Source organism: Cavia porcellus, unplaced genomic scaffold (assembly GCF_034190915.1).
Source record: "Cavia porcellus strain 051 isolate PalLab524CR breed Dunkin Hartley unplaced genomic scaffold, mCavPor4.1 scaffold_1, whole genome shotgun sequence".
NCBI lineage: Eukaryota > Metazoa > Chordata > Mammalia > Rodentia > Caviidae > Cavia > Cavia porcellus.
The window spans coordinates 213,444,733-213,472,637 of NW_026947484.1; the positions used below are offsets into that span (position 1 = coordinate 213,444,733).

The 27,905-nt window shown below is 35.1% G+C and overlaps 1 protein-coding gene across 2 annotated transcripts in view; it reads left to right on the top strand.

Annotated features, from left to right (window-relative positions):
- Srbd1 (S1 RNA binding domain 1) overlaps nt 1-27,905 on the top strand; it is a 234,164-nt gene that overhangs the window by 123,189 nt on the left and 83,070 nt on the right. For both annotated transcript variants that reach the window (XM_023566369.2, XM_063229102.1), the window contains 2 exons: nt 8,784-8,875; nt 15,582-15,664. In XM_023566369.2, the coding sequence (XP_023422137.2) occupies nt 8,784-8,875; nt 15,582-15,664 (175 nt within the window). The remainder of the gene's footprint in view (nt 1-8,783; nt 8,876-15,581; nt 15,665-27,905) is intronic.

Sequence of the window (27,905 nt, forward strand, 5' to 3'; positions counted from 1 at the left end):
CCAGTCCTCAACTCCTTTAGTGATGCCATGCAGTACTTGTAACAACTTCCTCTTGTCTCATATACACAAAGGGAAAAATAAACTAAGGACTTCTCAAAAGGAAAGCAGAAGATGATAAAGGCAAGGGAGAGAGAATGGCAGAGGATTACTGTGAAAAGAATGGAGAGTGACAATTTCTGCTCGTGCCATTCTTTGTCAGAATATTGCTTCTACCTCCCTCAGTAGAGGTGCTCAACCTACAAGGTCTCCATCTTCTTTGTTCTTTAGTTTGTTGATTTTCCCCTCATAAAACATTTATAGGAGCCATTGAATCCATCACCTCTGTCATTCAGTGACCCACTCACAGCAGTAACAGTGACTTAAATGTATTGTTTTGATACTTGTGGGACGTCAGAAGCCTGGCATGCCAATAGGAGGATCTGATTCTCTTAATACTCAATATATTTTTAATGGCACAGCAGAATAGGCAGATAGTGCTTTGAGAAATCCTGCATTCCAAACTAAAGTTCTGCTTAGTAGATCTAATTCAGGTATGCTGTTTTTAGTTATTCTGTTGCTGTGAAGTGTTCTTTTCATCCACATGATAGAGGGCAATGAAGTTTCCTTTCAGTAGCCAACGGAATTCTCTACTGATAAAGCATGGCGTTGTGGGTAAGATGTAATAGGTTATCCATCTGGGATCTTCTTGTTCATAAACTTTTCAGATTCTCCCAGGGTTAGTATGGATCATCTGTGTGGTAACTGTACCATTGCTAAAGTTATTCTCTTTGGAAGATGCTCGTTTTGGAGGGAAATGGTAATACTTTTTTTTTTTTTTTTTTAACTTGGTAATTGAATTGCTTCTAACTGGTGTTCCACCAGATGGTGCTAGTGTTACATATTTGAAGCTAAACTGCTTTGATGTCCTTGAAATAACCAGTTATGAGTTGCAATTTTTCCTCTACCTTCACTGTATCTTACCCTTAGTGTTTTCTTCACACACTACTTTCCTGGTACACTATTGCATTATCTCCCATTTTTGTTTTGTGGATATGAGCTGGTGTGCCTTTATGATAATAAAATGGAAATGATTGCAAGAGCCTAAGGACTAAGTAAAACATAAAGATAGATAAAATGTACTTTCTAGTAAAACTTTGCATCATCCATTTGTTTCTTATCTGATCTATGAGTAAAAATTGAAAACTTGTTCGTGAGTTTTCTGCTTGCCACTATTCTTTATGTTATTGTAACAATGTCATAAATTATTGTTTAGGATCTCGAGATCAGGCTCAGAGGTCCTTATTAACAAATGATACATTTTATTTTGTTTTGTCGGTACTGGAAATCAAACTTCAGGACCTCATGCTTATAGGCAGGTGCTGTGCCACTGAGCTGAATCCCTGATAGTAAATAATTTTTTAACCTGATTTAAATTAAAAATAACTTTAATAAGTTTCAAAGAAACTTGTATAACATTTTTAAAAATTTCCCATTGGCAACCTGATACCAGATTTCATAGTCAATTTAATAATTGTCCTTAGCTTTAAATTTTTTGACTACAAATAAATATTATGTGGTTATTGCAGAAAATAAAGAAGAATGTAATTAAAGGTAATATATTACATAAATATTTTTCTTTTAGTATATACATACATGTAAAAACTGTCAAAGTTGGGCTCATATAACTATGGATTTACTTGTTTCAGACATAGTGATAAGTCTTCTTTTCACTTCATGATTTTTGAATATTTTACATGAGGTTAAAATATTTTATAGTAATTGTTATGGACAGCATAGTTTTCCATTTAATGAACACTTGGTCAACTGGCCTTTATTTAGGCTTGTTTGGTTTTGTTTGCTTTGTTTTGTTTGATATGCTATGATGAGTGGTGTTCATTTTTGTGTGATTTTAAGTTTTTCATATAATTTCTAGAAACAGCTAGTTCAGAAAAAAGGCACTTTTTAAAAACTTTTGTTCTAATTTTTCAGGTTACCATCAGAGAGTTCTACATTTAAACATCTTTATCAGCTTTTGATTTTGTTTGTTTCACTGTACACTCTGTGTGTGCAAATTGCTTTAGTTTTTAAAGTTCATGAAATGATAATCATCATTAAATAACGAAATTGAAAATACCTTTGATATTTTCTTAGAGAGCTGTATCCCTTAAACATTAAATTCAGGCATCCCTTCTGTTTATGATGGCTTAAGTTTTGGCCCTGTTTCCCAGCCCTGACATGCGCCCAGCTACCCTTTTGCACTGCAGAATAGATTACTTCATGTGCAGAGCAGAAAGTTAAGATCTGTGTCGGTTAATAGTTTTAGTGTTTTCTGTTATCTGTTGAGTCTAATAAACTCATTTAACCTGCCTTACTATGACTGATTGTAGTCTGAAAAGCTGGAAGAAGATTTTTAGATAAACTTTAATGAAATGAATGAGGCAGTTAGCGTAGTGGCTATTTTGTATTTTTTTGGGAGGTGGGCAGGCAGAAAAAAGAAGAGCAAGTGTTACATGTTAATAGGCCTAAAGGATTCTAGTACATTTCTAAGAAGAATTAAAACACCAATTTGTATTAGTTTAGGAAATGTTTCTTGACTGTTTTTCATCTCTTACTAAATAACTGCATTTTCATAAATTACCTTTGTATTAAATTCTCTTGTTAACATAAGGAGCATGTAATTTATTTTAAGATGAGAAGAAGCAGAGCTATTTTCATTTTACAAAATTAGGAAAGTAGAGGAGATTCATACAGAGGCTTCATGTAACCTTACAATTGAATATGAAAATGATTAGCTAGGTAACTTAAAACAAATAAACAAAAGAAAAACTTGTCGTGTTTTCTTGTGAAAAGAATTCCACCTTCCTGTTTCAATTTGGTAAAAATAAAAAACTCAAAATAAAAGCATTATTTTACTGTCTATGATCATTATAAGAAGAGAATGTGCAAACCTACTTTTTAATTTTTATTAGCACATATTTGCAGTACATAATGATTGCATTCATCATGTGGAATTGCTACATGCACATAACACATCTTATGTTCCTCCTTGTCCCCTTCTCTCTCTTTCTCCTCCCCTCCGTCCCTTGATCCCCTTCCCTTTTGTAAAAGATTAATCTCCCCAGCAAATCTGTTTTTAAAAACTCCATCAACGTACAGTCTGTTGGTAGTTTTGGACTGCAAAGATATGCCGTATACAGGACCCTAGTAATCTCAGTGAACGTAAACATTATATGCCGTAAACATGAGCTAAGATTAATAATATCAACAAAAACGAAAATTGAGATAGAAGAGGAGGAAAGGAAAGGAGGGGAGGGAAGGAGATTAAAAAAGGAAACAAGCTGTATAGTGTACATGTACCCGTTCCCCAAGATGATTATCAAATGAGTGCCTGCAAACATGTGCTAAGAAAAGCAATGCTGAGAACATAAAGATGAAATATATATCCTGTCTGTCATGGTAGAAGAGACTTACAAACTGGACATGTCAATTCTGTGATTTAAATACATATCTTTTAAAAAGAAAACAAATTATACTAGTTAATGATCAGTTTTATGTAAGTGGCATTGAATTTTACTTGAGATCACAAAACATAGCATTTTTTAACTTAAAGGGTTTTTTGAGAAAACATTTAATGAATTTAAAAGTAAATGCATCTATACTAAGACGTTTTACTTGCTTTTTAGATTATGAAGGTTTTAGTTTGTTAACTTGAAAGATTCCAAATAGTGCTTTATTAGATAAAAATTTTATTTTATTTTATTTTATTTATTTATTTATTTTTGTCTTTTTCCTTTTTATCGGTACCGGGGATCGAACTCATGACTGCCTGCTTGCAGGGCAGGCGCTTATGCCACTGAGCTAAATCCCCAGCCCTAGATAAAAATTTTAAATTATTCATTTAATTAGTAGAATCCCAAAAGATCCCAAATTGTGCTTTATTAGATAAAAATTTTTAAGTTATTCATTTACTTAGAGAAAATTAGCATATTAATATGTAAGTGTGGCAAATGTTACTCCAATGTTAGCTTATAAAAATACTGTTATAAATTTAAGCTTTAGATACCACATGTATTTATTTAGGTGACTGTTTAAACTTCACCAGTTTTAAGACCCTTTAGAGTACTGGAATAATCTGGAAACATTAGTTCACTTGCAATTCAATCAGTTAAAATTTCCCACACAGTACATTCTGCTTAGTCTTGTGTGCTTCATGCTAAAATACACAAAATAATCAAACTGGTAAAATTTTGAGCCTCGCTCTTTGTACAGGCAAGAAGTTTGTTTTGTGGAATATAATACTTATTACTTATTAAATTAGATACCTGAATATTGTACAAAGTTCATTTTTGCTTTCTTCACTATATTAGAAATAATTGAAACATTTCTCAATAGTTCATTGAGAAATTTCTCATTAAACAGAAGTGCCTTATAAATCTAGCATGCCTCTGGTGAATGTCTGTCCTTAAACTCCAAGTAGGAATGAAAAGATTGGGAGGGGATGCACCATAGCTTTTGTTCTTAGCAACTTCTGGATAAAATCATCACCACTCTCAGTTTGATTTGTTTCATTTACTTCTTGTCTCATATATTTTTTAGTTTTTTTTCTGATTTATCTTGAAATAACCAGGTTGGGGTTTCTGTTCATTTAGATTATTTAAGCTTTCTGATCTGTGGTCAGTCCTGAACTGTTTATTGGACTCATACCATTCAGTAACTAAAGCATATAAAATTTACTACATTTTGTATTGATTTAATATTAATGTTAATCTAAAATCTTTGGGTGCAGTGTGTCACATCTGTTTTGTATTCCTCTGTTTAAAAGAAGTGGCAGTATGGTATTTAGAAGAATATTTATTGTCTGAGTGTTTTTCTTTGCAGCAGTTCCCCTCACTCTATTGAGAATTATAACTTTTCAGAGACAGTGAATCACCCAGCAAATTCTCAGGTACCCAACTGCTCACAGCCACAGATAATTTGAATTTTAATTTACCATTCAGTTCCTTTTGCTAAAGTAGTTATAACTTTGGAAGTTTCTGGAAATGGTAGAAAATTAATTTGTAGTGAGATGTTTTAAAATATCCTTTTTTTCCTAGTAATAGGTCCAGCCTGTACCTCGTAGACATGCTAGTCTTTTAGAACACGCTTCATTGCATTGAGTGCTGCTTTGTGTTTCAAAAGGAGTTTTCCATAGCTCTGACTGAATATTCTTATCCTGTGATCATGTTTCTTAACCTCTTTGGGAACATGGATTTCTTTAAATAATCAGTAGTGAGAGCTATAACCCCTTTTCCTAGAGGGGAAAATGCATCAAAACAAACATTTTTTTGTAAAGTTTTTATTAGTCCTGTTTTTTTCTGCCCAATATCTAGCAGCCCCAGGTTAGGAAGCACTGCTGTCCTAGAACTGTTAAATCACCTCTAGAATATTAGTTTTAGCACCACATTACCATGCTACACTAATATTGTTTTTCACATTAAGCTTTATTTAATCCATTATTTTCTTCTTGATCATTATATAGAAGATAAGATTAATCAAAGTCTTATTTTGGAGGAAAAACAATTCCCTGTCTTTTTCCCCCCCAGTGAAGACTGAATCCTGCAGCCTTTATGCTGAGCTGTATCCGCAGCTTTTTAAAATTTCGAGACAGGATCTCATTAAATTGTCTGTGTTAGACTCAATCTTTTTAATCCTCCTGCCCCAGCCTCCCAGAGTGCTAGCAGTATAGGTGTGTGCTGCCATGCTCAGCTCACCCTAGTTCTTTTAAAGGTTGTTTTGTTTTATTTGTATGTATGTGTGTATGTATGTATTTTTAATTTTGAGATAGTCTGCTAAGTTGTCTAGGCTAACCTTGAACTTGTGAACTAACACCTGCAGCTTTCGGAGCAGTTGGAATTATGGACATATTCTACCACATCTATCTGTACATAGTTTCTCTTTGTTGTTTTTGTTTTTTGGTACCTGGTGTCGAACTCACAACTGTGCTTGCCAGGCAGGCATTGTGCTACTGAGCTATATCCCTGGCACAATTCTTTTCATTTTAAAGTTGATCCCTGAAATTTTAAAAGAAATTTGGTTTCCTATATGGTTTAGGTTTTATCATAGGCACATAAGAAACCAAAACTCAGTTTATCCTGAGTTAAAAATGAAGACAATGAAAGATAAAGATGAGTTCTTCTAGATAGATCTGTTGTTGAAGTAGTTTAGGAAAGATTTGTTTGCCATCAAAAAATGAGTTCTCATTTTAATGAAAGATTTTTGAAACTTTTTAGGAGGTGTTGGGTTATTTGGGTTAGGAGCTCAGATTTACACCAGGCATGGTGGCACATACCCATAATTCCAGCACTCTGAGAGGCTTGCAAGTTCAAATCCAGCCCAGTAACTTGGTGACTTAGTGAGACTCTGTCTCCAAAAAAAAAAAGTCTGTGCAAAGGTTCTGATTGAATCCATAGCTCTGGGAGGGGGAAAAATACTCAGATCAAGCAGGTTAGGATCCAGATCCTGTTCAGCTGACCTTGGGCGCTGGGCAGTTTGCTTCCCTATAAAATAAGACCAATCTATTAAACAAGATAATTTCTTTTCTGTTCTTTTTTTGTTTTGTTTTGAGGCAAGGTCTTGTTATATAGTTCAGGCTGCCATGAATTCACTATTTAGCTAGCCTTGAACTGGGAGGATCCTCCTGCCTCTATCTCCTGAGTGCTGGGATTATAGGTGTGTGCCACCACACCCAATTTTGATAGTTTCTATAAAGTACTAGTTTTATGGTTGGTACAAAATACACATTTTAATCTCTTACTGTATCATGGTGTTGTTAATGACAAGTTGAACCGCTATGCTTTTCATTTGCTGTGTCCATTTTTCCTATCACAAATTTAGAATACTGTAGTAGATCTTGGTTATAAACATATAAATCTTTTTAAGACTTTGTGCTTATCAGGCGGGTGCTGTGCTGCTAAGCTATACCCCAGCCAAAAATATAAGTCTTGAGTTCTCTAGAACAATTTTCTCAAGTATTGGTGGCTTCCTCAAGTTATTGTATATGTCTGTATGCAATTCAGTGAAAAAAAGGACTGGGAATGTAGCTCAGTGTGAAGGTCCTGGATTCAATCCCCAGTACCACTCATAAAAAATAGCAATAAACTATTGGTCAGGGCATGGTGGTATTTGTCTATAATCCCAGCTCTCTAGAGGCAGAGACAGGAGGATCAAAAGGATGGCCAGGAATTCAAGAACAGTCCCGGCTACACAGTGAGTTCCAGGTTCATTTGAACTACATTGTAAGATCCTTTCTTTATTCCTGCCCAAGATAAGTAAATAATTCAGTTGAGTTCTCCAGAGACAAGGAGTAGCAAACCAACTTTTACACACTATATTTTCAGTATTTAGTTATTACAGTAGGGCAGTGTGTTAAAAAGCTCTTTGTGAAACTGGTCTAATAATTGAACAAGGAGGAGCAGAGGAAGGGAATGGTCACTATGTGTGGCTTAAAAATGAAGCACTAACGTGTTTCTGCTTTTGAATCCTGACACCCAGGTGATCATGTGCTATAGAGCTGCTGTAACCCACACAGCCAGCAGGGCCCTGAAGGGGTGATGAGAGATGTGAAAAAAAAAAAAAAAAAAAAAAAAAAAAAAAAAAAGAAAAGAAAGAAAACCTGGCACATAATAAAAGGAAAGCTGGGCCTGGGCGGGACCTGACCTCTCAGCTGGAGAGGCAGTGACAGTCCAGCACGGTCTGTGTCTTTATGCCTACACAATAAAAAGGGGGAAGTGCATGATGGGCTGAAAAGTGTGACGTCTCAGTGTTTTGCTGAGAACACTGAAAGCGAAGCATTCTCAGAGCTCTGTGCTGCAGGTAACGGGGAAGAAAGCCAAGCCACACACCTGCTGGACTGGCCTAGCACTAATCCCAATGACTCGTTCACATGGCTCACCTCTGGAGCTCCATGTACTCAGGTTGGTCTTGCTTTAGCCTCAGTGTGTGGTCCATCTCCAGCTCAGCTCCCCATATAGAACCATAGGTATTGTGTTTACTTAGGGTAGATGACGTTCCTTTCATGTGATGTCATAAAGGAGAACTCTAATTTTAAGATGTTTGATGAATAGACATTTGTATAAATGTAACCACCATTCATATTCAGCTCTGAGAGAGTGTTCCCATTGTGGTTTGTAGAGTATTTGGAACTGTTGAAGAAAGGAAGAGGATGATGTGTATGATGCTGTAATTATAGAAGTGATAAAAGGAAATGGTTTAATACTAGCCTGCAGTGAAAGGCTTCAGAGTCACTAAAAAATGATTTTAAACCCTCCTGAAAAGAAGTAAAGTGACATCCTATTTGGTCTCTTTCTTTTTTACATAGTGGTTATTGATACAAACAGGTAATAACAATATCAGTGTTTATGGCAGTGTTTTATTTCTATGTTTATGTGTGCACAAATCTACGTGTATGAGTATGTGCTTTCCAAGGAGGCTTAGAATAATTCAGATGGAAATCATACATGTCAGTTAAGAGGAGTTTCTAAACACAGGAGAAGCTAAGGATTCAGTTTGTTCATCAGTAAATTATCTCTTTATCGGTGACAGAGAAAACAACAAACAGATTCATCCTAGATTAGGCCTGTGCATTTGCTATGCGGGAGAGACAAACATTGCTCAATCACCTTACACTGATGAAATAGTAGGTGCTGTAGGTGTCACTGAGATGTAAGGAGATTACTTTTGTCTTATAATTTTTTAGCTTGTTCCTTTTTATTTTCTTTAATCAGCTAGAAAACTTGGTAAGTAACATTCCTCCTTTTCTTTCTTAGTATCGTCAGTGAAGCAGGAACATCCATCTATAGTGTGAGCCCTGAAGCCAACAAAGAGATGCCAGGGCTGGATCCTAATGTGAGAAGTGCAGGTAAGAAGCTATCACAAAAGCATGTGATTATAAACTTGCGTATGTAGCAAGCTAAATATTTTACCTATCCAAAAAATTTAAATGATATACTGTATTCATAAGAATTGATGTATTAGAAAGAAAGTGTTTGGTTGAAATAATAGTTGGAATTATGAAAAAGAAGACTACAGTCTTATTTTTATAGAGTACTACATAATACTCTAGAGAACCATGAAAAATTAACATGAAATCACTTTAGGAAAATTAAATGCCAGCATTCAAAAATAAGGAATAATAAAACACTCTTAAGATCTTTATTATTATTATTATTATTATTATTATTACAAAATATTAGTTATTAGAACTATTTCTTGGCAATAAGTAATACGTTAACATAATAATATTCATAGTGTAAATATCCTAAATGAATTTTCACAAGCTTTCATTGTATTGCTAAGTATTTGTCAAATGAGTAGTCTCCTTTGGCCTTCTAATAGAACTTGCCATTTGCTAGTGTGTTGCTTTTAAAATGCTTTCTTTTATTTTAGTTGTACTTAATTGCTTGATGTCTGTGATGTGGAATAGTTAAAATGCATTTAAATAAATACTTTGATACATCTAGAGGCAGCAGTTGATATCACTGGAAAAATATTAGATCTGGTCAAAAACATTTTTCTGGGCAATAGAGGAGTTATGTAGATCAATTTGGTAACATTAGACTTTTTATTTCTTTAAATATTCATATGAGATTTCTTTGGATGTCTTTGAATGAAACCTGTACCTGGAAGTATAATTTTTATTAATCAAAACCTAAAAACTGTTTTTTTTTTAACATCTGAAAATCCTTGTAGTTTCTCTTCTGTTGCTTGTTTGTCCATGTCGCTATCTCCTATCTAAAATGATCTTTCTTTCAAATTCAAATCTCAACATACAGTCTTGCTTGTTCTATGAAAATCTTCCCTGTCCCATCAGCTCAGCCTGATTGCAGCTTGCTTACCTGGTATTCCTTGGTGCTTGCCTTATAATAACAGTAGTATATAATAATAATGGTAGGAGTGGAAATAGTATTCATGGCAGAAACTGCTAATTTGAATCTTTCTTAAGCACTTGATATACATGGAACATTGTAGGAAATGTATTACCAGGATTATTTTATTTTATTCTCACAATTGCCCTGTGAGACTATTCTTTCACTTTACAGATGAGGAAACTGCAGCTTAGCAGTCAGTAAGTGTGTGTGTGATATTTGTGTGTCTAATATCTATAATAAAATGATAATTTTCTTTATAAAAAATAAAACCTAGAACGTCTCAAGTTGGCATTGAAAGGGTACTTTTTTAACATGGTGTTGTGAAAAATACTTGGGACTTTTTTTCTGGGACAGTGCTCCCCAGGTATTCTACTGCTAAAGTAGTTGCTATTTCTTCTTAACTATCAGACCATGTGGGCACCTAACTGTCACAGAATCATGAGTGAGACTAGATAATAGCATTCTAACAAGACTGTGACAATACAAGACCATGAAGGGAATCACTCACTGTAAGACTGTGACTGCTCAGATTTCCAAGTCTCACTAGCTGTGTCTTGGTTTGTGATTCACTGCAGGTATGCTTGCCCTCTGTGTCTCAGCTTGCTTCTGTGTGCTAGTGATGATGTTTAATCCATGTCAATCCAGACATCTGCCTAGACACTTGGGGTTTTGAAAGTAGTCCTGAAGGCAGATATTCAAAGAAGCTTGGAGTCTCCACTCTTGCTTTCTTAGGCCCTACTCCTTTTTTAAGTCTTACTTATTGGGGCATTCCTGTTTCCTAGTGATTAATGCATGAGAGGCTTTAGTTAAGACTTGAGCTACCTATAGGTCTGCATTTTGCCTTTAAACCCATCTGTAGTTTGGGCAAGGTTTGTCCTCCAAAGATTCAAGTGCTGAGAGCTTAGTGTCACTACTGTTGCAGTATTTACAGGTGGTGGACTCTTGAAGAGATAAAGACCTAGTGCAAGATAATTAGGTTATGAGGGCATTGGTCTTGGAAAATATTCATTGTGGTCTTGTGGAATAAGTTAGTTCTCAAGAGAGGCCACCTCCTTGTGCTTTATCCCTTCTGTACCTGTTTAGTTCCCATTCAGTCATAAAACCAACATTCCTCTTTTCATTGTTCTACCTAATGTGGTGAACCTTTTAGAACTTTCAGTAATACAAACATCCTGCTGTGGCTTGCGTTCACCTCCACTAGCGTATCTAGTGTGTTGTAGTATGAGACTCAATTTCTATGGCACTTGCTTTAAGCAATTTGTGTGTGTGGGTGTGCGCACGCACACACTTGTGTTTGTGTTTGAGTGGGTTTTACTGTGCTGTTCACGCTGACCTTGAATTTACTTTGTAGCCCAGGCTGGCCCCGAACTCAGAGCAGTTCTCTTGCCTCAGCCTCCTGAGGGCTGGGATTATAGGAATCTGCCACCATGCAGGGTTAAGCATCTTTTTAATTAAACTCATGTATTTTTTTTCCAAGTTTAGACTCACTTATAAATACTTTTAAAACTCTGTATAATTTGGAGTTAAATTCTGTTAAATCTGTACTTTTGTCTTAATTCTGTATGTTTTATTTTTATTGCTCATGGTTTTATGGGTAAAATTATGTATCAGTGTTTGCAGGCAAAACAGATTTAATGCAAGATATACAAAAATATAAGAATTTACAAGATTGGCTTACAATGGCCTCCTACAGAGTCAAATGTGGAAGAGTGCAAAAGGTCTATGTGTGCACTGGAGATCTGGAAGGACCCAGGTGAAGGACTGGAGTTCACTGTGATACCGCACGTGAATCCATATCAGGAGACTGAAGGGTTTTCATGGAAGGCTGAAAGGTCCACACTGGAAGGCTGAAAGATTGAAGTATGCAGTGGAAATCAGAGCTGATGTCCAAGGCAGAGGTGAAGCCTGGAGGTCCTCTGAGAAGCAAAAGCAAGGCTTCCTTCTTTTTATACCACTCTGATCGCAATGCTCCCTAGGGTTAGTCTTCCACAACCAAACCATGCTGAGCCAGTTTAACTGGACATTTCTTACTCAAGTTGACCCAGTTAACTGTCACAAAGTATATAATAGATAGTTTATGTGCATATGATTAGCAGGTTCTTCTTCATGATACTTTCAAAAATATGTTTAAATTTTAACTTATTCCTCTTGTAATTACAGTTACTCCTGGACCAACATCTCTTTATTTCTTTCACTCTCCATTTCATCTCACTGATTATTGATTGCATGTGAACCTGGCTTTTGTCTGTATGTCTTGAAATTCAGCCACCTGATTGAAATCTGATTAATCCTGGCAGTTTTTCAGTTGACTTGCTGTTTGAGTAGTTTAGGAAGCAAATCATTATCTGCAGATAACAATAATAATTGAGAATTTATCATTTCAATATATGTATCTCCCTTTTTTGTCAAAGTGCATTGACTAGAATTTTTCAAATAGTGGTAAATAATAATAGTAATACAGAAAAATATTGATGCCATAGGTGAGTAAAATAGTATTTGACATACATTTGAATATACTGAATTTTAAAAAATAAAATAGCTTCATTGACATATAATATACATAACAAAATTTATCCTTTTAAAGTGTACAATTCAATGTTTCTATATAGTCAGCCTTGTATAGTTATCACAGTCCAGTTTTTGGACATCTTCATTACCCCCAAAAGAAACTTATACCTACTAGCAGTCACTTCTGTTCTTCCCCTGTCTACCACCCCAACAACCCCTGATGCTCTTTTGTAACTATATGGATTCACCTGCTCTGGACGTTTCATATAGATGTAACCTTATAGTATGTGGTCTTTTCTGGCTAACTTCTTTCACTTAGCATGATGTTCTTGGTTCATCTAATGTAGTAGCAGGTTCCACTGCTTCATTCCTTATTAGCAAATAATACTCTATTGTATGGGTATACCACAGTTTTTTCATTCGTCAGCTGATGGATATTTATTTTTACATTTTTGGCTATTAGGAATAGTGCTGCTGTGTATATTCATGTGTCAGCTCTTAACAAAAACTTACATTTCTATTTCTTTTCAGTATATACCTGGAATAAATTCTAGGGACCCATAGTAACTCTGTGGTTAACATTTTCCAGGTGTCTTTGACTTCTATACTATGGCCTCATTCCTTGACTGTTTCACCGCTCCTTCCTTTTCTTCTCTGTCTCAAATGGTAGCTGTCCCTCAAATTTGGGACCATAACTTTCTTATCTTATAATCCTTTGGATCAGTTATTTAATAAACTCTTCCTGAGCCTCCTCTCAGTCAGTAACCTGTTGTCAGCATGACCATTCTCAACCTGAACTCTGAATTAGTCTGTGTGCTGAATAACTCTTTCTTAGTTATCCTCCCAGCGGGAAATTGGCATCATGTTTTCTCTGAAGCTTGGATACAATGCTGTTGAGCTCTGTTTGAATGTTCATTCTCTCCCTGCTTCCTTTCTGTCCTATGCTTGGGTTTTTATACTGCATAATGTGTACAGCATCTGAGAGGGAAATATCAGTTCTGGAAGCCCTGAGATATCTTTCAAAGCTGTCTATTGTGGATGCTGTAACTTCAGAGAATCTTTGGACTTACTGTAGAATTAGTATGTCACCTGGAAGCCATAATTTTCATTACATTGTTCTGCTACATTTAATCATAATTAAATAGAAAAGGAGTCATAGAGATCAGAAGAGAACCAGATAGAAAAGTTAAAAAAGAAAAAAGAACCTTTTTGTATAGCTTAGAGATTTTTAAATATGAAAATCTGCCTGTACTTAGCAAGTTATACAACTGTTCTAACCAGTTTCTGTGTTTAGATTTTCATAATATGGGTATCCCAATAAGCATAGATTTGCAAGATTTAACCACCATTGATGTCCTTTTGTTAGATTTTTGCCATTACTTTCCTATATATTAAATGTATAGGCAAATATGATGCCTATATTTTTGGCTTACTGTTGTGGTTTTTTTAATTTTTAAAAATATTTTTGCAATGTATACATGTGTATGTATGAAAATCATTCTTACTGTGGCATAGATTTAAAAGATGGGATATCTAAATATTTGCCTTAGGAAATTCAAGCATATCTCTAGTAGCACTGTATTTTCAACCTGTAATTATAAGTGTGGTTATTAAAGAATTCCTACTGTAGACTGTAGTACTTGCATTATAATTTTTGATAGGAAGATAGATGTGGACATCTTGGAATTCCTAGCTATTTTATGGAGAAAGAGGCAGATTGTATGACACTAGCTCATTGTTGTTTTAGGATTTTTCAAGTTGCCACGTTACTATAGGTTAGTGATATTAAAACAAGGGCTATTAAAAAATTTTGAGTAATCATGCAGTGAACTGTTCACAGTAGATCTTATCTTTGAGATCAAAGAGAGCCCGAGAGAGAAAGAAAGAGAGAGAGAGAGAGAGAGAGAGAAGGAGACCACAAATCAGCAACTGGAGAATTGGATAGTTGCTAGTAGAGAGGTGACTTTTGCTGCCAGACCTTAAACGGTTTAATATGAAAACAAATTTGAGATATCTTTTGATGGTCTTAATGTTGCCACATTAATTTACAGTCCATCCATGTTATATGAGTAGGTGACATTGATTAGCTTTCATACATTTAGGAAGTAGAAGTTATTTATGTGTTAGGACTCATGGTAATTATGCCACATTGGACTGGATAGAGTAAGCTTTAGGAGTTATCTGTAAGATTCATAATCAGTAACTATTCACTAGCTAAATTACTTTATAAACTAAATTAGGTATGAGGTTCTATTAATATTTGCTAAAATAAATTGATGATAGTAAACGATAATCAAGTGCAAATCATGATGCAGATAAAGTTATGTTTGGAGTTGATTTTCAAGTATTTTGAGCATGCATTGTAATGGTCAAAACAGGGATAAAATTAGACCTGTGTGTGAGAGAGACAGGTAATTGGGACTCATAAAGCACTTCCCAGTGTACGCTTGCAGTCATGTTCCAAGCCATACAAGCATATTTACTAGCCAATAGACTCAGTCTCTGTTTGCATGAAGATATGATTCAGTTCGATGTGGTGGCCCAGGCCTATAATCCCAGAACTCTGGGAGGCTATGGCAGGAGGATTCCAAGTTCAAGTTTAAGTTCAACTGGTACAACTTAATGTCTTAGCAAGAGCCAGTGTCAAACATAAAAAAGGGCTAGGGATGTACTCAGTACAGAAGCCCTGAGTTCAGTCTCCAGTGCCACCCCTAAGAAAAATCCAATATGATTCTGTCACTTACTCAATGTAATAAGGATCTTTTGGTAATCAGTGTATTTTGATATATAAGTCATTTATAATAGTACAGAGTTCTTAAAAAGTAAAAATATAAAAAGCAAAAACCTACTTTCTCTATAAACATAAGATATATTGTGTTTTAAAGAGTGAATTGATAATTGTATAACTATGGAAACTAAGTGTTTTATTGGTTTTTCCAAATCTATAATCCTTTCAATCTGCTTGCTCAAAACTGTCCTAGGAGTTCTTTTTGGCATATAATTAGTCCTGAAATTTTGCTTCTATTTTTGACTGAAAAAGGAGAACTTTGAGTCTTACATTGTTGGTCTTTGGAGGGGGAGAGAAGGGACAGGATTAAGTACTTACATTATGAATAATGAACATAAGTAATTATCTGAGTGCTGCTTTTCACATTAAGTCATACTTGTTGTCTGATTCTGTTTTTTCAGTTTCCATAGCAAGGCGTGTACAAGATCCATTAGCTGAGCTAGTGAAAATTGAGCCGAAACACATTGGAGTTGGAATGTATCAGGTAAAGCAATGTGAATCATTTAATTTATGAACTCCATCAATACTAAGAGCAGTATTGAAACCTGGCATAATAATTATTAGTGGGAGTATACTTCCATTTTCAAAGATTGTACAGTTTGTGGCAAGGTAAGTGAGAATTTTGGCAGGCAAAGAGAATACCCCCCCCCCCTTTTCTGTGTTAATGATTTTGCTCGAGTCTTAGAATTCAGTAGTCAAATTTCAAGACCATTAAAACATTAGATCAAACTAGGAACTCAGTTTGGAGAGCCTGTTTTTTTAACAGTGTTATAAAAATGGAGAGAATATGAAAAGGAACCTTGTTGACTTTTTATGTAAATGAGCATGAACTGTTGTTCATTATTGGTCATTGAAGAAGCAGTCTTTGATGCCTGCTGTGCCTTAATTTCCCCCATTTTCCATTTGTTTGATTATGGTAATTAGTTTTTGTTATTATTCAGTCTAAAACTTTCCAGTTGTTGTTACTGTGTAATAATACTTGTTTTTGTTTTTACTTTGCTTGTAATTTTTTAAAACTTTTATGTGTTCTTTGAGTAATTAAGGACAGCAGTTAATGTAGGCGAACTGGATCCATGGTGATAGCAGGATGTTATTTGGTGCTTCAGTTGTCTCCAGAAAACTTAGTCATTGTCATGAGGGAGAATGATAATTATATTAGTTTAATATGGGGTTATAGAACATTTTAGCAAGATAGTAGAATAATGAAAGACATTAAATTTATAGAACCTAGATAGGCTATTAAGCCATTTCCATTAAGGAGATCTCTAAGTATATAACAACAACCTAATTTCCAGGTACAGATTCAGAGATAATGTTTAATATAAATCTTTAGAATTTTTTTTTTTTTTTTTTTTTTTTTTTTGGTGCCAGGGATTGAATTCATGACTTTGTGCTTGCAAAGCAGGTGCTTATGCCGCTGAGCTAAATCCCCAGCAAACCTTTGGAATTTATTCCAACAAGCAAGGAGAAATCATAGAAAGTTTTAAAGCAGGGTAGTCACATGATCTGACTTCCTTTTTTTTTTTTTTTTTTTTTTTTTGTAATCGGTACCAGGGATCGAACTCACGACTGCCTGCTTGCAAGGCAGGCGCTTATGCCGCTGAGCTATTTCCATTTTTAAACTTTGACTGTAGTCACTCTAAGGAGAATGAATTCGAGGGGAGGAGGAGAACCATCAGGGCAAGTTAGGCTTTTACACTAGCTCAGGGAAGAAATGATATTTGAACAAAGTTAATGCCAGTAAAGATGGGAAGAAGTTTGTTTTGTAGAGACTACTTGGTGAGGAAAAAGAAATTGTCAACAATTTGACTCACAGTTCCTGATACATGTTTGAAGCCTCAGTGGCACCAGTTTTGAAGGTAATAGTAGTCAGTTTTGAACATGCTGGCTTGAGATCTCTGTTAGAAGTGCAAGAAAAGATGTCAAATAGGAGTTGGATTTCCAAGTCTGGGATTAAGAGAGACAGCAGTATTAAATAGCAGCACGTACTATGTGCAAATAATAAAACTGAGGAAGTGATCAAGATGGTAGTTTGAATCATGATATTCTTAAATTGTACAGCCATTGGAGTGTATTCACAACTCTAAATTCCATGAGATATCAGAAAAAGTATGCATGTGTACCCATGTAAATGAATTTTTATAGCAATAAATTAATCAAGTTGGGACAAGAAAAAGTTCCATCAGCGAGTGGAAATCACAAGAATTCCTGAAAGATAATAGAACAGGGAGAATCACACACACACAAAAACCTTAGGAGGGTATAGCTTAAAACATACAGATCATTGGCTAATGCATAAAGCCTTATGATTAATTTGGGAAATTATTGTCACAGTTTTATTTTTATATTGTGATAACTATATTTTACTGTTAAGACTTTTTTCTTATTGAATCATGCACATATAAAGTGTTGTCTTTACCAAAGGAACCCAGATTTATTAAGATGATATTATTTTGACCTAACTGTTGGGCAAACTTTTAATAAACGATAAAAATTTCTGCATTGAAAAAAATATTCCTATGAAGATGGTAGTACAAATTGGTATTTCTAGCATACTTGTAAAGGTATAATTTTTAAAAATATATCCCTTTTATCTGGAAATTCTTCCTTTAGTGAGTTCCAAGGCAATGATAAGAATAATCGGGGTGCTAGGGATTTAGCTCAGTGGCACAGTGCCTGCCTCGGCAAGCATGAGGTTGTGAATTTGATTCCTGGTACCAAAAAAAAAATGACTGGTATTACAGTATTTTTCATTTTTATTGGTACCAGGGATCAAACTCACGACTGCCTGCTTGCAAGGTAAACCCCCCGCCCTGGTATTACAGTATTATACAAATAGCAAAATTTTGGATGCAGTTCTGATAGGATAGTAGTTAAAAGAATTATGGGATGTCTACCTGTTGAAATATACAGCCATTTGAAATCTTGAATTTTTGATGGTTGTATATTTAATAACATGAGAAATTGCTCTTGACATTATGTAAGTTTTAACAAGCTTTTCATAAAATAAAGCTAATATATTTTTTAAGAATATAGATTGCATTTACATTGAAAAAATAAACACCCAGGCAACAGATCATTTAATCTGAACCTAGATATAGTGGGTTTCCAATAGAATCACAGTGGGGCTGGCTTTTTTTAGTTGGAACTTCTCTGTACTTTCAGTGTAAATTTAATAGTTATATTCTTTCTGATTTGAGTAATGGATGAACATTGTTAATTTAAATGATGAAAACTATTCAGAAAAAGAATGTTAATAGATGAAATAATAGAAAATATAATATTTCACTAGAAACTGAAATTCCTTTGGCTTAATAATAGCTAAAATGTGAAAGGCAGCACATTAGCCCTTTCTCAGAAAATCAGGAGAGCTGATTTTTAAAACATATGCCCGTCATTATTTCTGGAGAGTGAGGCAGCTAGTGTGGTTGAATGACAATATATCCCTAGCTGACCCCAAAGACGTTGCTGGAAAGTGGCTTGGTGTTCCTCCCAAGAAAACAGTCTCGGGTGAGAGCAGGATGATGCAGGGCTGGCTGTGCTGAGTTCTGTGGGACATGGGGACTGGTAATTTAGCTTGGTCGTGTCATACCCTGAAAGCACAACTTAAATCAGTTGGATTTACTTGCTATTTATTTCGCCCTTGGACTGTGTTCTAGATACTTTCACATTCATTAACACCTCCAGTTGGTAATGAGCGTGTGCAGGCAAGTAGGAAAGGTTCAGAAGAGTCCTTTTCCTCCTTTGGTGCCTGTCTGTTAGATCATTTGATGATGTTAAAAAATGACATAGTTTTCCAAAATAAGTCTTTGGCACTCTTAGTGATTTCTGTATCCAGGCCATCTTTATTCTTCATTGTGGATAATGAAGAGACACTGTAAAAGGAAAATCATCTTGCCAGCTGAAATTTTTCATAGGAGCCACAAAGGGAGGAATTTGCTCTTTCATTTCACTGTCCCCTCTGTGGGATCATCTGGTCAAAGACAAACCAAAACAAATAACACTTCGTGACAATATTACTTTGTTTAAAACTTTTTTTTTTGTACCAGGAATCTAACTTGGGACTTTATGCTTAAAGGCAGGCATTTATGCCACTGAGCTATATCCCCAGCCCCTGTTAAAATCTTTTATGGTTAACATGTAAGGATTACTAAATGTAATTTAGGATAGGTCTTTAAAAGGTGAATTTTCTTATCTGTTTTGTATTGTTTGATCAAAACTTTTAAAATATTTAAATCCCCAAATTACTTGTTATAATAAAGTAGAATGTAGAAAAGTCCATTGCATAGACAATCATTTAGGTGACTTTTGTTTAGATTTTTGTCCCTTAGATAGAATTAGTATTTTGCAATAGAAAAAATACAAAGGTGAAACCAAGAAAAGTATTCTAGAACTGAATCATTATTCACATAGGTGAATTCCCTGCAGTCTTGACCCCAAGACTCAAGATATGGATTATCATGTAACATTAAAAATATGACCATAAAGGAAAATTTTTTTTTTTATTGGTACCAGGGATTGAACTCATGGCCAAGCGCGGGCGCTTGCAAGGCAAGCACTTATGCCGCTGAGCTAAATCCCCAGCCCCTATAAAGGAAAATATTAATGAATTCTGATGTATTAAAATCATAAAGTGTCTCTGAATAAGCAAAGAATATAAAGACAATGCGCAACAGAGAGAATGTATTTGCAACATACCATCTATAAATATCCAGCATATGTAAAGATCTGCTGTAACTTGAGAAAGAAAAGAACATTGAACAGAAAGATTGAGGTAGTTTGTAGAAAGGAAATATGAAAGGCCAGTAAAGATATAAAAAGCATTGTCACTCTTACTAATAGTAGAGAAAATGCAAACTAAACCTACAAAGAGAAAACTCTTCAGATTGTCAGAAGCGCCTAGCACTTCAAACGTTAGCAAACAAGGCAAACATTGTGCATTATTTTTTAGAAGTATAAATTGGTGTAACCACTTTAGAGAAAGCTAGAAATTAGCAATTAGTGGGAGATGGAAATGCTTTTCAACTCAGCAGTTCTGTTTCTATATAAGTAACCTAGAAAATTATCTCACATGAGACATGTATGAGAGTTCATTAGGGCATAATTTATAGTAGTGAACATTTGGAAACATAGGCTTATTATCTAGAAAGTGGAAAAATAATTTGGTATACTCATACAATGTAATATTGATTCCAGTGAAAATGATCCAATTAGAGCTACATATATTGACATAGGATATAATATTAAGTGAGCAAGCAAAATTATGCAATTGATATATAATTTTAAAATGTAAAAAATGATTGATGAGAACTGTATCAGTGATGAATACATGTATTCTAAGAATATAAAAATAAAAACAGGATTTAAGAAAGTGACTACTTTGGATAATGCATAGAATGAAAATATAATGGGATCTGGAAGATATTCAAGAAATTTCAGTTATTGTATAATCATTTATTAAGCAGGATGATAGGTACCTTATATCCTTTATACTATTGTATACTCTTTTTGTTAGATATTTTATTCTTTTAAGAAAAATACAGAGAAATTTTGGTCAAATAGTAAAGGTGGTTTAACTTAGGAACTTTGGATTTCACTTGATTTTAATTTCTTTTGAGTCCATTTGTGTGTACACTCACAATGTGGATTTATTTATATATTAGGAAAATTAGTTCATTTTCATTAGTCAGTTAAAATGAAAAGTATATTTAATATTATAGATTCCACTTGTCTTTATTAATCTCTCATGAAATTAATGCTTTTTTAATTTTAAAAAGTAAAACAAGCATAGAAATGATAATTTTTTTTAAAAGGTAGTAAATTAACACTAGTTAATATATTGCATTTAATGCCCAAGTTTTGAAAGTGTCTTTGGAAACATATCATGTATTTATTTACTTATATTGGTACGGGGACTCCAACTCATGACCTTGCACTTGCCAGGCAGGTGCTTATGCTGTTGAGTTAAATCCCTGGCCCAGAAACGTATCATTTTAGAAGTACAAGTTTTTCTTATATTTTAAGGCTGTCTTAGCCACTTTGTCACTGAGATAAAATGCTCGACACTCATGATTTAAAGGAGATATTTAATTTGGCTCGTATTTTAAGGGGATTCGGTCCCTGGTAAGCTGGCCTCAAGGTAGAGGTGTCATGGTGGAAGGGAATGGCAGAGGAAGGCTGTTTACCACACGGCAGCCAGGAAATAGAAAACGAAAGGAGAAACCAGAGGCAAGAATATGCCTTTCTTGGTCATGGCCCTGGTGACCCAGCTCTCCAGCTGGGCCCACTTCTCAGCAGCACATTCAGCTGTGAACTCATGGGATGGGGTAATCCCCCAATTAATGTAGTGTCCCATAATTAATATAGTGTCCCATGATCCAGTTACTTTCCCAAACGCCAACCTTTGAACACATGAGACTTTGGGGGGGATATTTTATGTAAACTATAACAGTGACTAAATATGTTTTGTTCCCATTGGTAATTTTAGAGAAGTGTGGCTCATGACAAACCTGTTAAATTTCTATAGCTTATTTACAGAGTAGAGTTGGGCAGAGCAGATGTTTAAGGAATCATAGTCATGTGTTATAGAAATGGTACTGTCTTTTAGTGTTCATCCTGTACTATTATCTTTTCATCACTAAATTCCTTAACTCCTAAATTATCTAAATTAGAAATCTTACGATTAAGTAGGGTGCTTTTAAAAATACCTAGCTTAGCCTTCATCCCCAGAGGGATTAGTTTAATTGTTCTGGAAGAGTGAGCCTCACATGCCAACAACCTCTTTAAAGTTCTGCAAGAGATCTTGATACACAGTTGAGTTTCTCAGATTGTGGTCCTCGTGAAGCATCAATGTCATCTAAGAGTTCGTTAGTGATACAAATATTTGCATCTTTTTCCCAGACCTATTGGATAAGAAATTTGGGAGTAGGACTCTGTAATCTGTTGGTTTAGGTTTGGGTTTCTAATGTCTCCCAAAGTTGCATGCGCATGCATGTGAACCCCTTGGAGATCTTGCAGAAGTACAGATACTGCGTCAGTCTACCTGGGTGGGTAATGAGAGTGTTTCTCTATGCCTACAGCTTATAGCAGTGCTGCTAATCTGTTTGAATAGCAGAGACCCCACACAGAGAGCCTCTTGTGCCCTCCCAGGTCTAATGAATTAGAATTTAGTTTAATGGAATTTCAAGGTATTTTGAATGTACATCATAGTACTATGTAATATGAGAGAAAATCAGGATATACTACTATCAAAGAGTAAAGTTTGAAGAAAGAAATCAATATTGTAAGGTACTGCAAAGAAAAATTGGTTAAGAACTGAAAATGTATCTTTTATGTTTCATCAAAAATAGGGAGAAACATAAACTAAAACAAATAATATCCACAAATGTGAAAAAGGGGAACTCAAGGAAGAGGGGAGTGTCAGGGCAGGGGATTTAAAAACTAATACAAGCTATAATATGTACATGTAACTACTCCCCAAGATGATTGTAAACTGCGAGAGTTTCAAACATATACTAATAAAATAAAAAATGGGGAGGAAAAATGGAGAAAGGTTGATTGATGGAAGCTAAGTTACAGTTAGGAATAAAATTTTTTGCTCAGTAGGATGACTGTATAAGAATTATGTTCTGTATATTTCAAGAAATTGGAAGAAAGGATTTTGAATGTTTGCATCATAAAAAAATGATAAATATTTGAGGAAAGAGGTGTGTTTAACTTGATTTAAACATTACCCATTCATGCATGTATTGAAAGATCACGTGGCACCCTATAATTATATATAGTTTTGCTTTCACATACTAACAAATAAGTACATTTTAAAAATACTGTTAGTTTAAAAATTAAGTCAATAGTGACCATAACAAGAATAATATCACTGAAGTGATGTAAGGAGGAGTCAGACAAAAATAAATTCAGGACTGAATGAAAAGTGAGCATTCAAGAGACAAATTTGGCTTATTTAAATGTCACTGGGGGAGGAAGAAGTTGAAGGTACTGGAGGTAGAGGAAGCCGGGTGCCTGTAGAGGTGGCAAACCAAACCCCCGAGGCCTGGAGAACTAGCCTAAGGAGGCACGGAGGAGGAGACGCAGAAGGGAGAGACTGCTGTAGTGGGGCTGGTGAGGAGGTACAGGATGAAGTGTGGCTGGTGAGGAGGTACAGGATATGAAGGTTTTTGTGGAGGTTTATCTCCTACCTGTTCCGTTTTTCTGTGAAGTGGAAACCTTCTGTTTCATACATAGCCAAAAAGAGAACAGTTAGTGTTTGAATTTCTAAAGCCACAGTACCCATTTGTTTACCATCTCATCTGATACAATGTACACTCTTATCAGAGGGCAGTGTGTTGTTTCCGCTGTATACAAGTCTCCCAGGACCTGGCACGTGGAGAGTATTTGCTAAACGAGTGAATGAATGGTAGACTATTAGTATAGTACATATTTATTGTATTTCTATTGTGAACATACTCTTAATTTTTTGTAGCTTTTCCATTTAAAAATTTTCTTACATAAATTTCAACAGTTAGCTACTAGTATTTTTTTTTTTTTTTACATTAAACTCCCCTAAGGAAATCCTCATTTTCCTTCAGTTATGTGTTTTGATCCTTAAGAGCTTTAAGTCCTTGACTTTGGAGTAAGAATTTGTTCAGCTCTCTGGCAGGACAGGGAGCATATTCCACTGCAATCTGGATTATTTTTCATTTTCCATCAGAATTTTGACCTCCACAATTGTGTGTGTGCCCATGTACACGTGTATGTGTAATGTCAAATATGACATTTTCTTTTTCATGCAGAATATTGGTACTCAACTGAACATTTCCAAGAAATGCTTAAAGATGATATATTAAAATTAGTTTACTGTTTCATAAAAAGCATTTTAGTATGTTGTGTTAGCATATTTTTTTAAAGCCTTAAAATTACCTGAAAAAAATGTGTCTTTTTTATACCTTTTTAAATCTGCAACACTCATTCAGTCTACATTTTTGTATGTTATTGTTTTTTCCCAGAATGGATGATTTTTTTTTTTTTTTTTTTTTTGTATCAGGAATCAAACTCAGGATCTTGTACTTGCCAGGCAGGCACTATACCATTGCCAGCCCCCCAACATTTCAAACTTTGGATTTAGTTTCATTTATGTGGCCTTGTGAAAAAAAATCTATACTATATTCTTCAGATGTGATTTTTCTCAAAGCTGAGGTAGTACCAAAAATAAGCAATGTTACTTTCTTACCATGCCTTGGGATACACTGCTTCACCTAGTCCAGTGTGTGGAGCTAGCACTGACAGCTCCTTACTAATCCATGCTTTAAGACACCTGTTACAATGTTTCTTTATTGAGTCTACCTTTTAACCTAGGTTTTCAAAATATGGAATATCTTTTCAGAAGATGTTTTAGAACGTTGTTTTCTTATAGTGAACTTTAGTTAAAATTGGGAAGGAGTTGAAAAGTAGAGGACATATGAATTCTTTCTCTAGTGAGTTGGCACGCAAAGAACTTACTGAGATAGAGGAGAGCTTCTTGCATACCTTAGTTGCTTTCTATTTTCCTTTGTCTTGGATCTTTCCATGGGAGCATCTGTAAAAAGAGAATTGAGAGGCAGAAAGCCTTCGAATAGTCATGGAGTTAAAGCGAGAAGGACTGAGGAAGGTCAGGGAGGATTACTGTTGAAAGAACTAAAGTTCTTTAACACACGTTTCTTCTTTAATTTCTTCTTATCTGTAATGCTTATTGTATTCTCTTTGTAAATCTTACCAGGGTAGATCGGAGGGAGCACTAATGGAAGAATGCTCTTTTATTGTGACTAAATCAGAAAGTCAGTATTTCTAAGGGCTGATAGCTAATAGAATATACTGTATCTTTATCAAAGAAAAATCTTGGTTGCATTGAGATTGATTGGAGTAACATTTTTCTTTGAAGTGAAACAGTCTGCTAAAATGTAAGTATATGAACGTTCTTAATAATCTTTCTTTGATTTAGAGCCCTAAGGAAGTTTTCAGTGTATGTAGATCTGATACTGGTAGTGTGTAAGTAGGTAATCTGTAGACTAAAAATAGTATTATAAGATTACTCTAAAAATATTTATCTATAGTGATATAGATATTTGTATTGTTTTGCCAAAATTTGAATATAACTTTTCTGTAGAAAATTGGCATACTATGAGAGAATCTTGGATGGAATTTTTAATTTTACTCAGGGCAAAAAATTGAGTAATATACAATTTACATTACAAAAATAATTGAAAACCTATGCACTACAAGATTGTGTTAGGTAAGTATAGTAATTGATTAAAAAAATGAAATATATTAGAACCACGTCTGAGCATTTAACAACTATATATTCTGAATATCTGTTACCTGGTATTGTCCAGGGATATTGGTATACTCATTCCTTTGTGTATGTATGTGTGCATCGGTTAACCATGGTCTTTAAGACTAGCACAGATCAATTTAATTACATGTAAGATGAAATTACATTTTACACTCAATGGGAGGCATCATCATTGTCATAGTGACCACTTATAAAGAAGGCATGATCTTGCAGTGAGGACTGGGAAGTGTAGAATTAGGTGAACAGTGAGCCTTGCCTCTGCAAAGTGATTATAATGTGAGCAGAGACAGGAAAACTGGCCTCATTGAATTACGGCGTGAGTTCACTCATGGCACATTACTTTCTCAAAGTCCATCTTACCCTGTGGAACACAGTGTCATTTGTTCTGGTAGTCATAGAAAGGATTCCTAAGGGTGAAAGTCAGGGTTGAGGACAAATTAAAATTACAAGAGTTATTTCCTCCACTTCAGCTCTTAGTAATTAAACATCATTACCAGGTAAGGAAAGTTCATTTGCCTGATATGTATAGAATGAAATTGCTTCTGAGTTCACATAAAGAAATACATATGTTGCTTGTCATTTTGAACAACTAGCTTTAGAAAACATCTTTGTTTTGGGATGAGACTAGGCTAGTTGGCTTACCTTCTTAGGGTACTGTTAACTATAGTGCTCTATTTTCTTTAGCAATCCAGATCAAGTACATAAGCTGTTAGCAGTATTATTAAGAACTGTATGTTCTTTTCAGATGTATAATTGAAAGCGAGAATTTGCTCATGACTTGTTCAAGGCTTTTGTTTTATTATTTATTTTGAATAAATGGGACCAGAAGGTATGAGTACAGTTAGGTTTTGTTGGAGGGGGGCTTGCAAAGACTTTTGAGGCACGATGTGCAAGTGAGTGTTTTCAAATCTCAGAGGTGTGATTATGTCATAACAGCCCTAACCTCTGGGCTTGCTTTATTACTTTTATTAAAACAAATCTGTGCGGGGGTGCTGTGTATATTTTGGTGATGAAGGAAATGAGGTGGTTAATTTATTATGTGAACAGCACTTTCAACTAACCGCAGCGTGATTCACTGAGAGGGTAGTGGAAAAGGCGAACTCTGTAGACATGACTGCTTCTTGATTTGTGAACCTTAACTTTCAACACCAGAGTATGAAGTTTATCTATAAAATGACTCCCTTTCCCCCCTATAATGGTTTTGTCTAACTTTAAACTCAGAATTTTTGCTGCATTTTTGGCGACCATTTACCAAATATGAGTGATAAAAGCAGTCCTTGCGAATTATTAAGGAGGACAAGATAGTGAGAACTCATGTTCATGGCATTAGGGAAGTGGGTGGAAACCTTCTGGTTTCCAAGTCCTCACAGATGGCTGAGAGGAGGACTCCGCAGATTAAATCTGTGCTCTCAGTCCTCAGTAAATGAGGAGACCTGGCCAGCGTCAGAGGAGTTAGGAAAAAATGAGTCACCTGTTGGTCTCCCCTTTTGTGCTCTGCATTTATAGAAAGACACTGTGGTGGAAAAGAAAATGCATTTTCTTGCCAGAGCCTTAGAAACACATTTATTTAGCAGTGAGGAGTCCGTTGTGGGAGGAGTAAGAATGTCACAGCACACAGAGGTACATGTGCTCAAGAGGATCTGCACGTCTAATAGGCTCCCAGTGTATATAAAGCACTTGCTGTATACTCATAAACAGCCATTGAACAACCAAGTAAAAGGCTGTTTTCCTTGGAGTTAAGCCACATCCAGCATCATCTGGTGATGTGAACCTACCCAAAAGGGGAGTGAAAATAGGTCATCTTTCTAGTAGTGACTTTAAAAGACCCCTTGAATTTCCAAATGTGCCCAAAACCAACCATTTACAGGTAGAAAGACTTGGACATCAGTAAGACATTTAATTGGCAATGATTAATTAAGCATTTTATAGCTGGACTGTTGCGAGACTCCATTAAAGTAAAAGTTAAATCAACTTTTTATTTTATCTCTGCTTCTTTGGGGTAGTACACTGCATTTTTATTTAGAAACCTAAGTTTACTTTTAAAATTATATAATATTTCATCCTACTCTTCCCTTGGAGAATTGATATGAGGAGACGTCATTTGCATAGGATAAAAGAGTACAGAGGAAGGCAGTCCAGGCCTGTGGCTTCCGAAGGTAGGATGGCCTGGCCCCTTGGTAGCCTGGTAAGGTTGTTGCTTAGTCATGACCAAGCAGTCCTGGTGATGGTGTGTTCATTTTGAGACTACTTCAGTCATATGATATGTAATGATCATTCATAATCCTGGACTGTAATAGAAATATAAGTTTTAAAAGAGATCAGATTCATTTTCATTCTATTAGTTGAGCCTCTCAAACTCTGAAATCTCCTCAGAGGTAGAACAAAAGTATTGTAGACATTA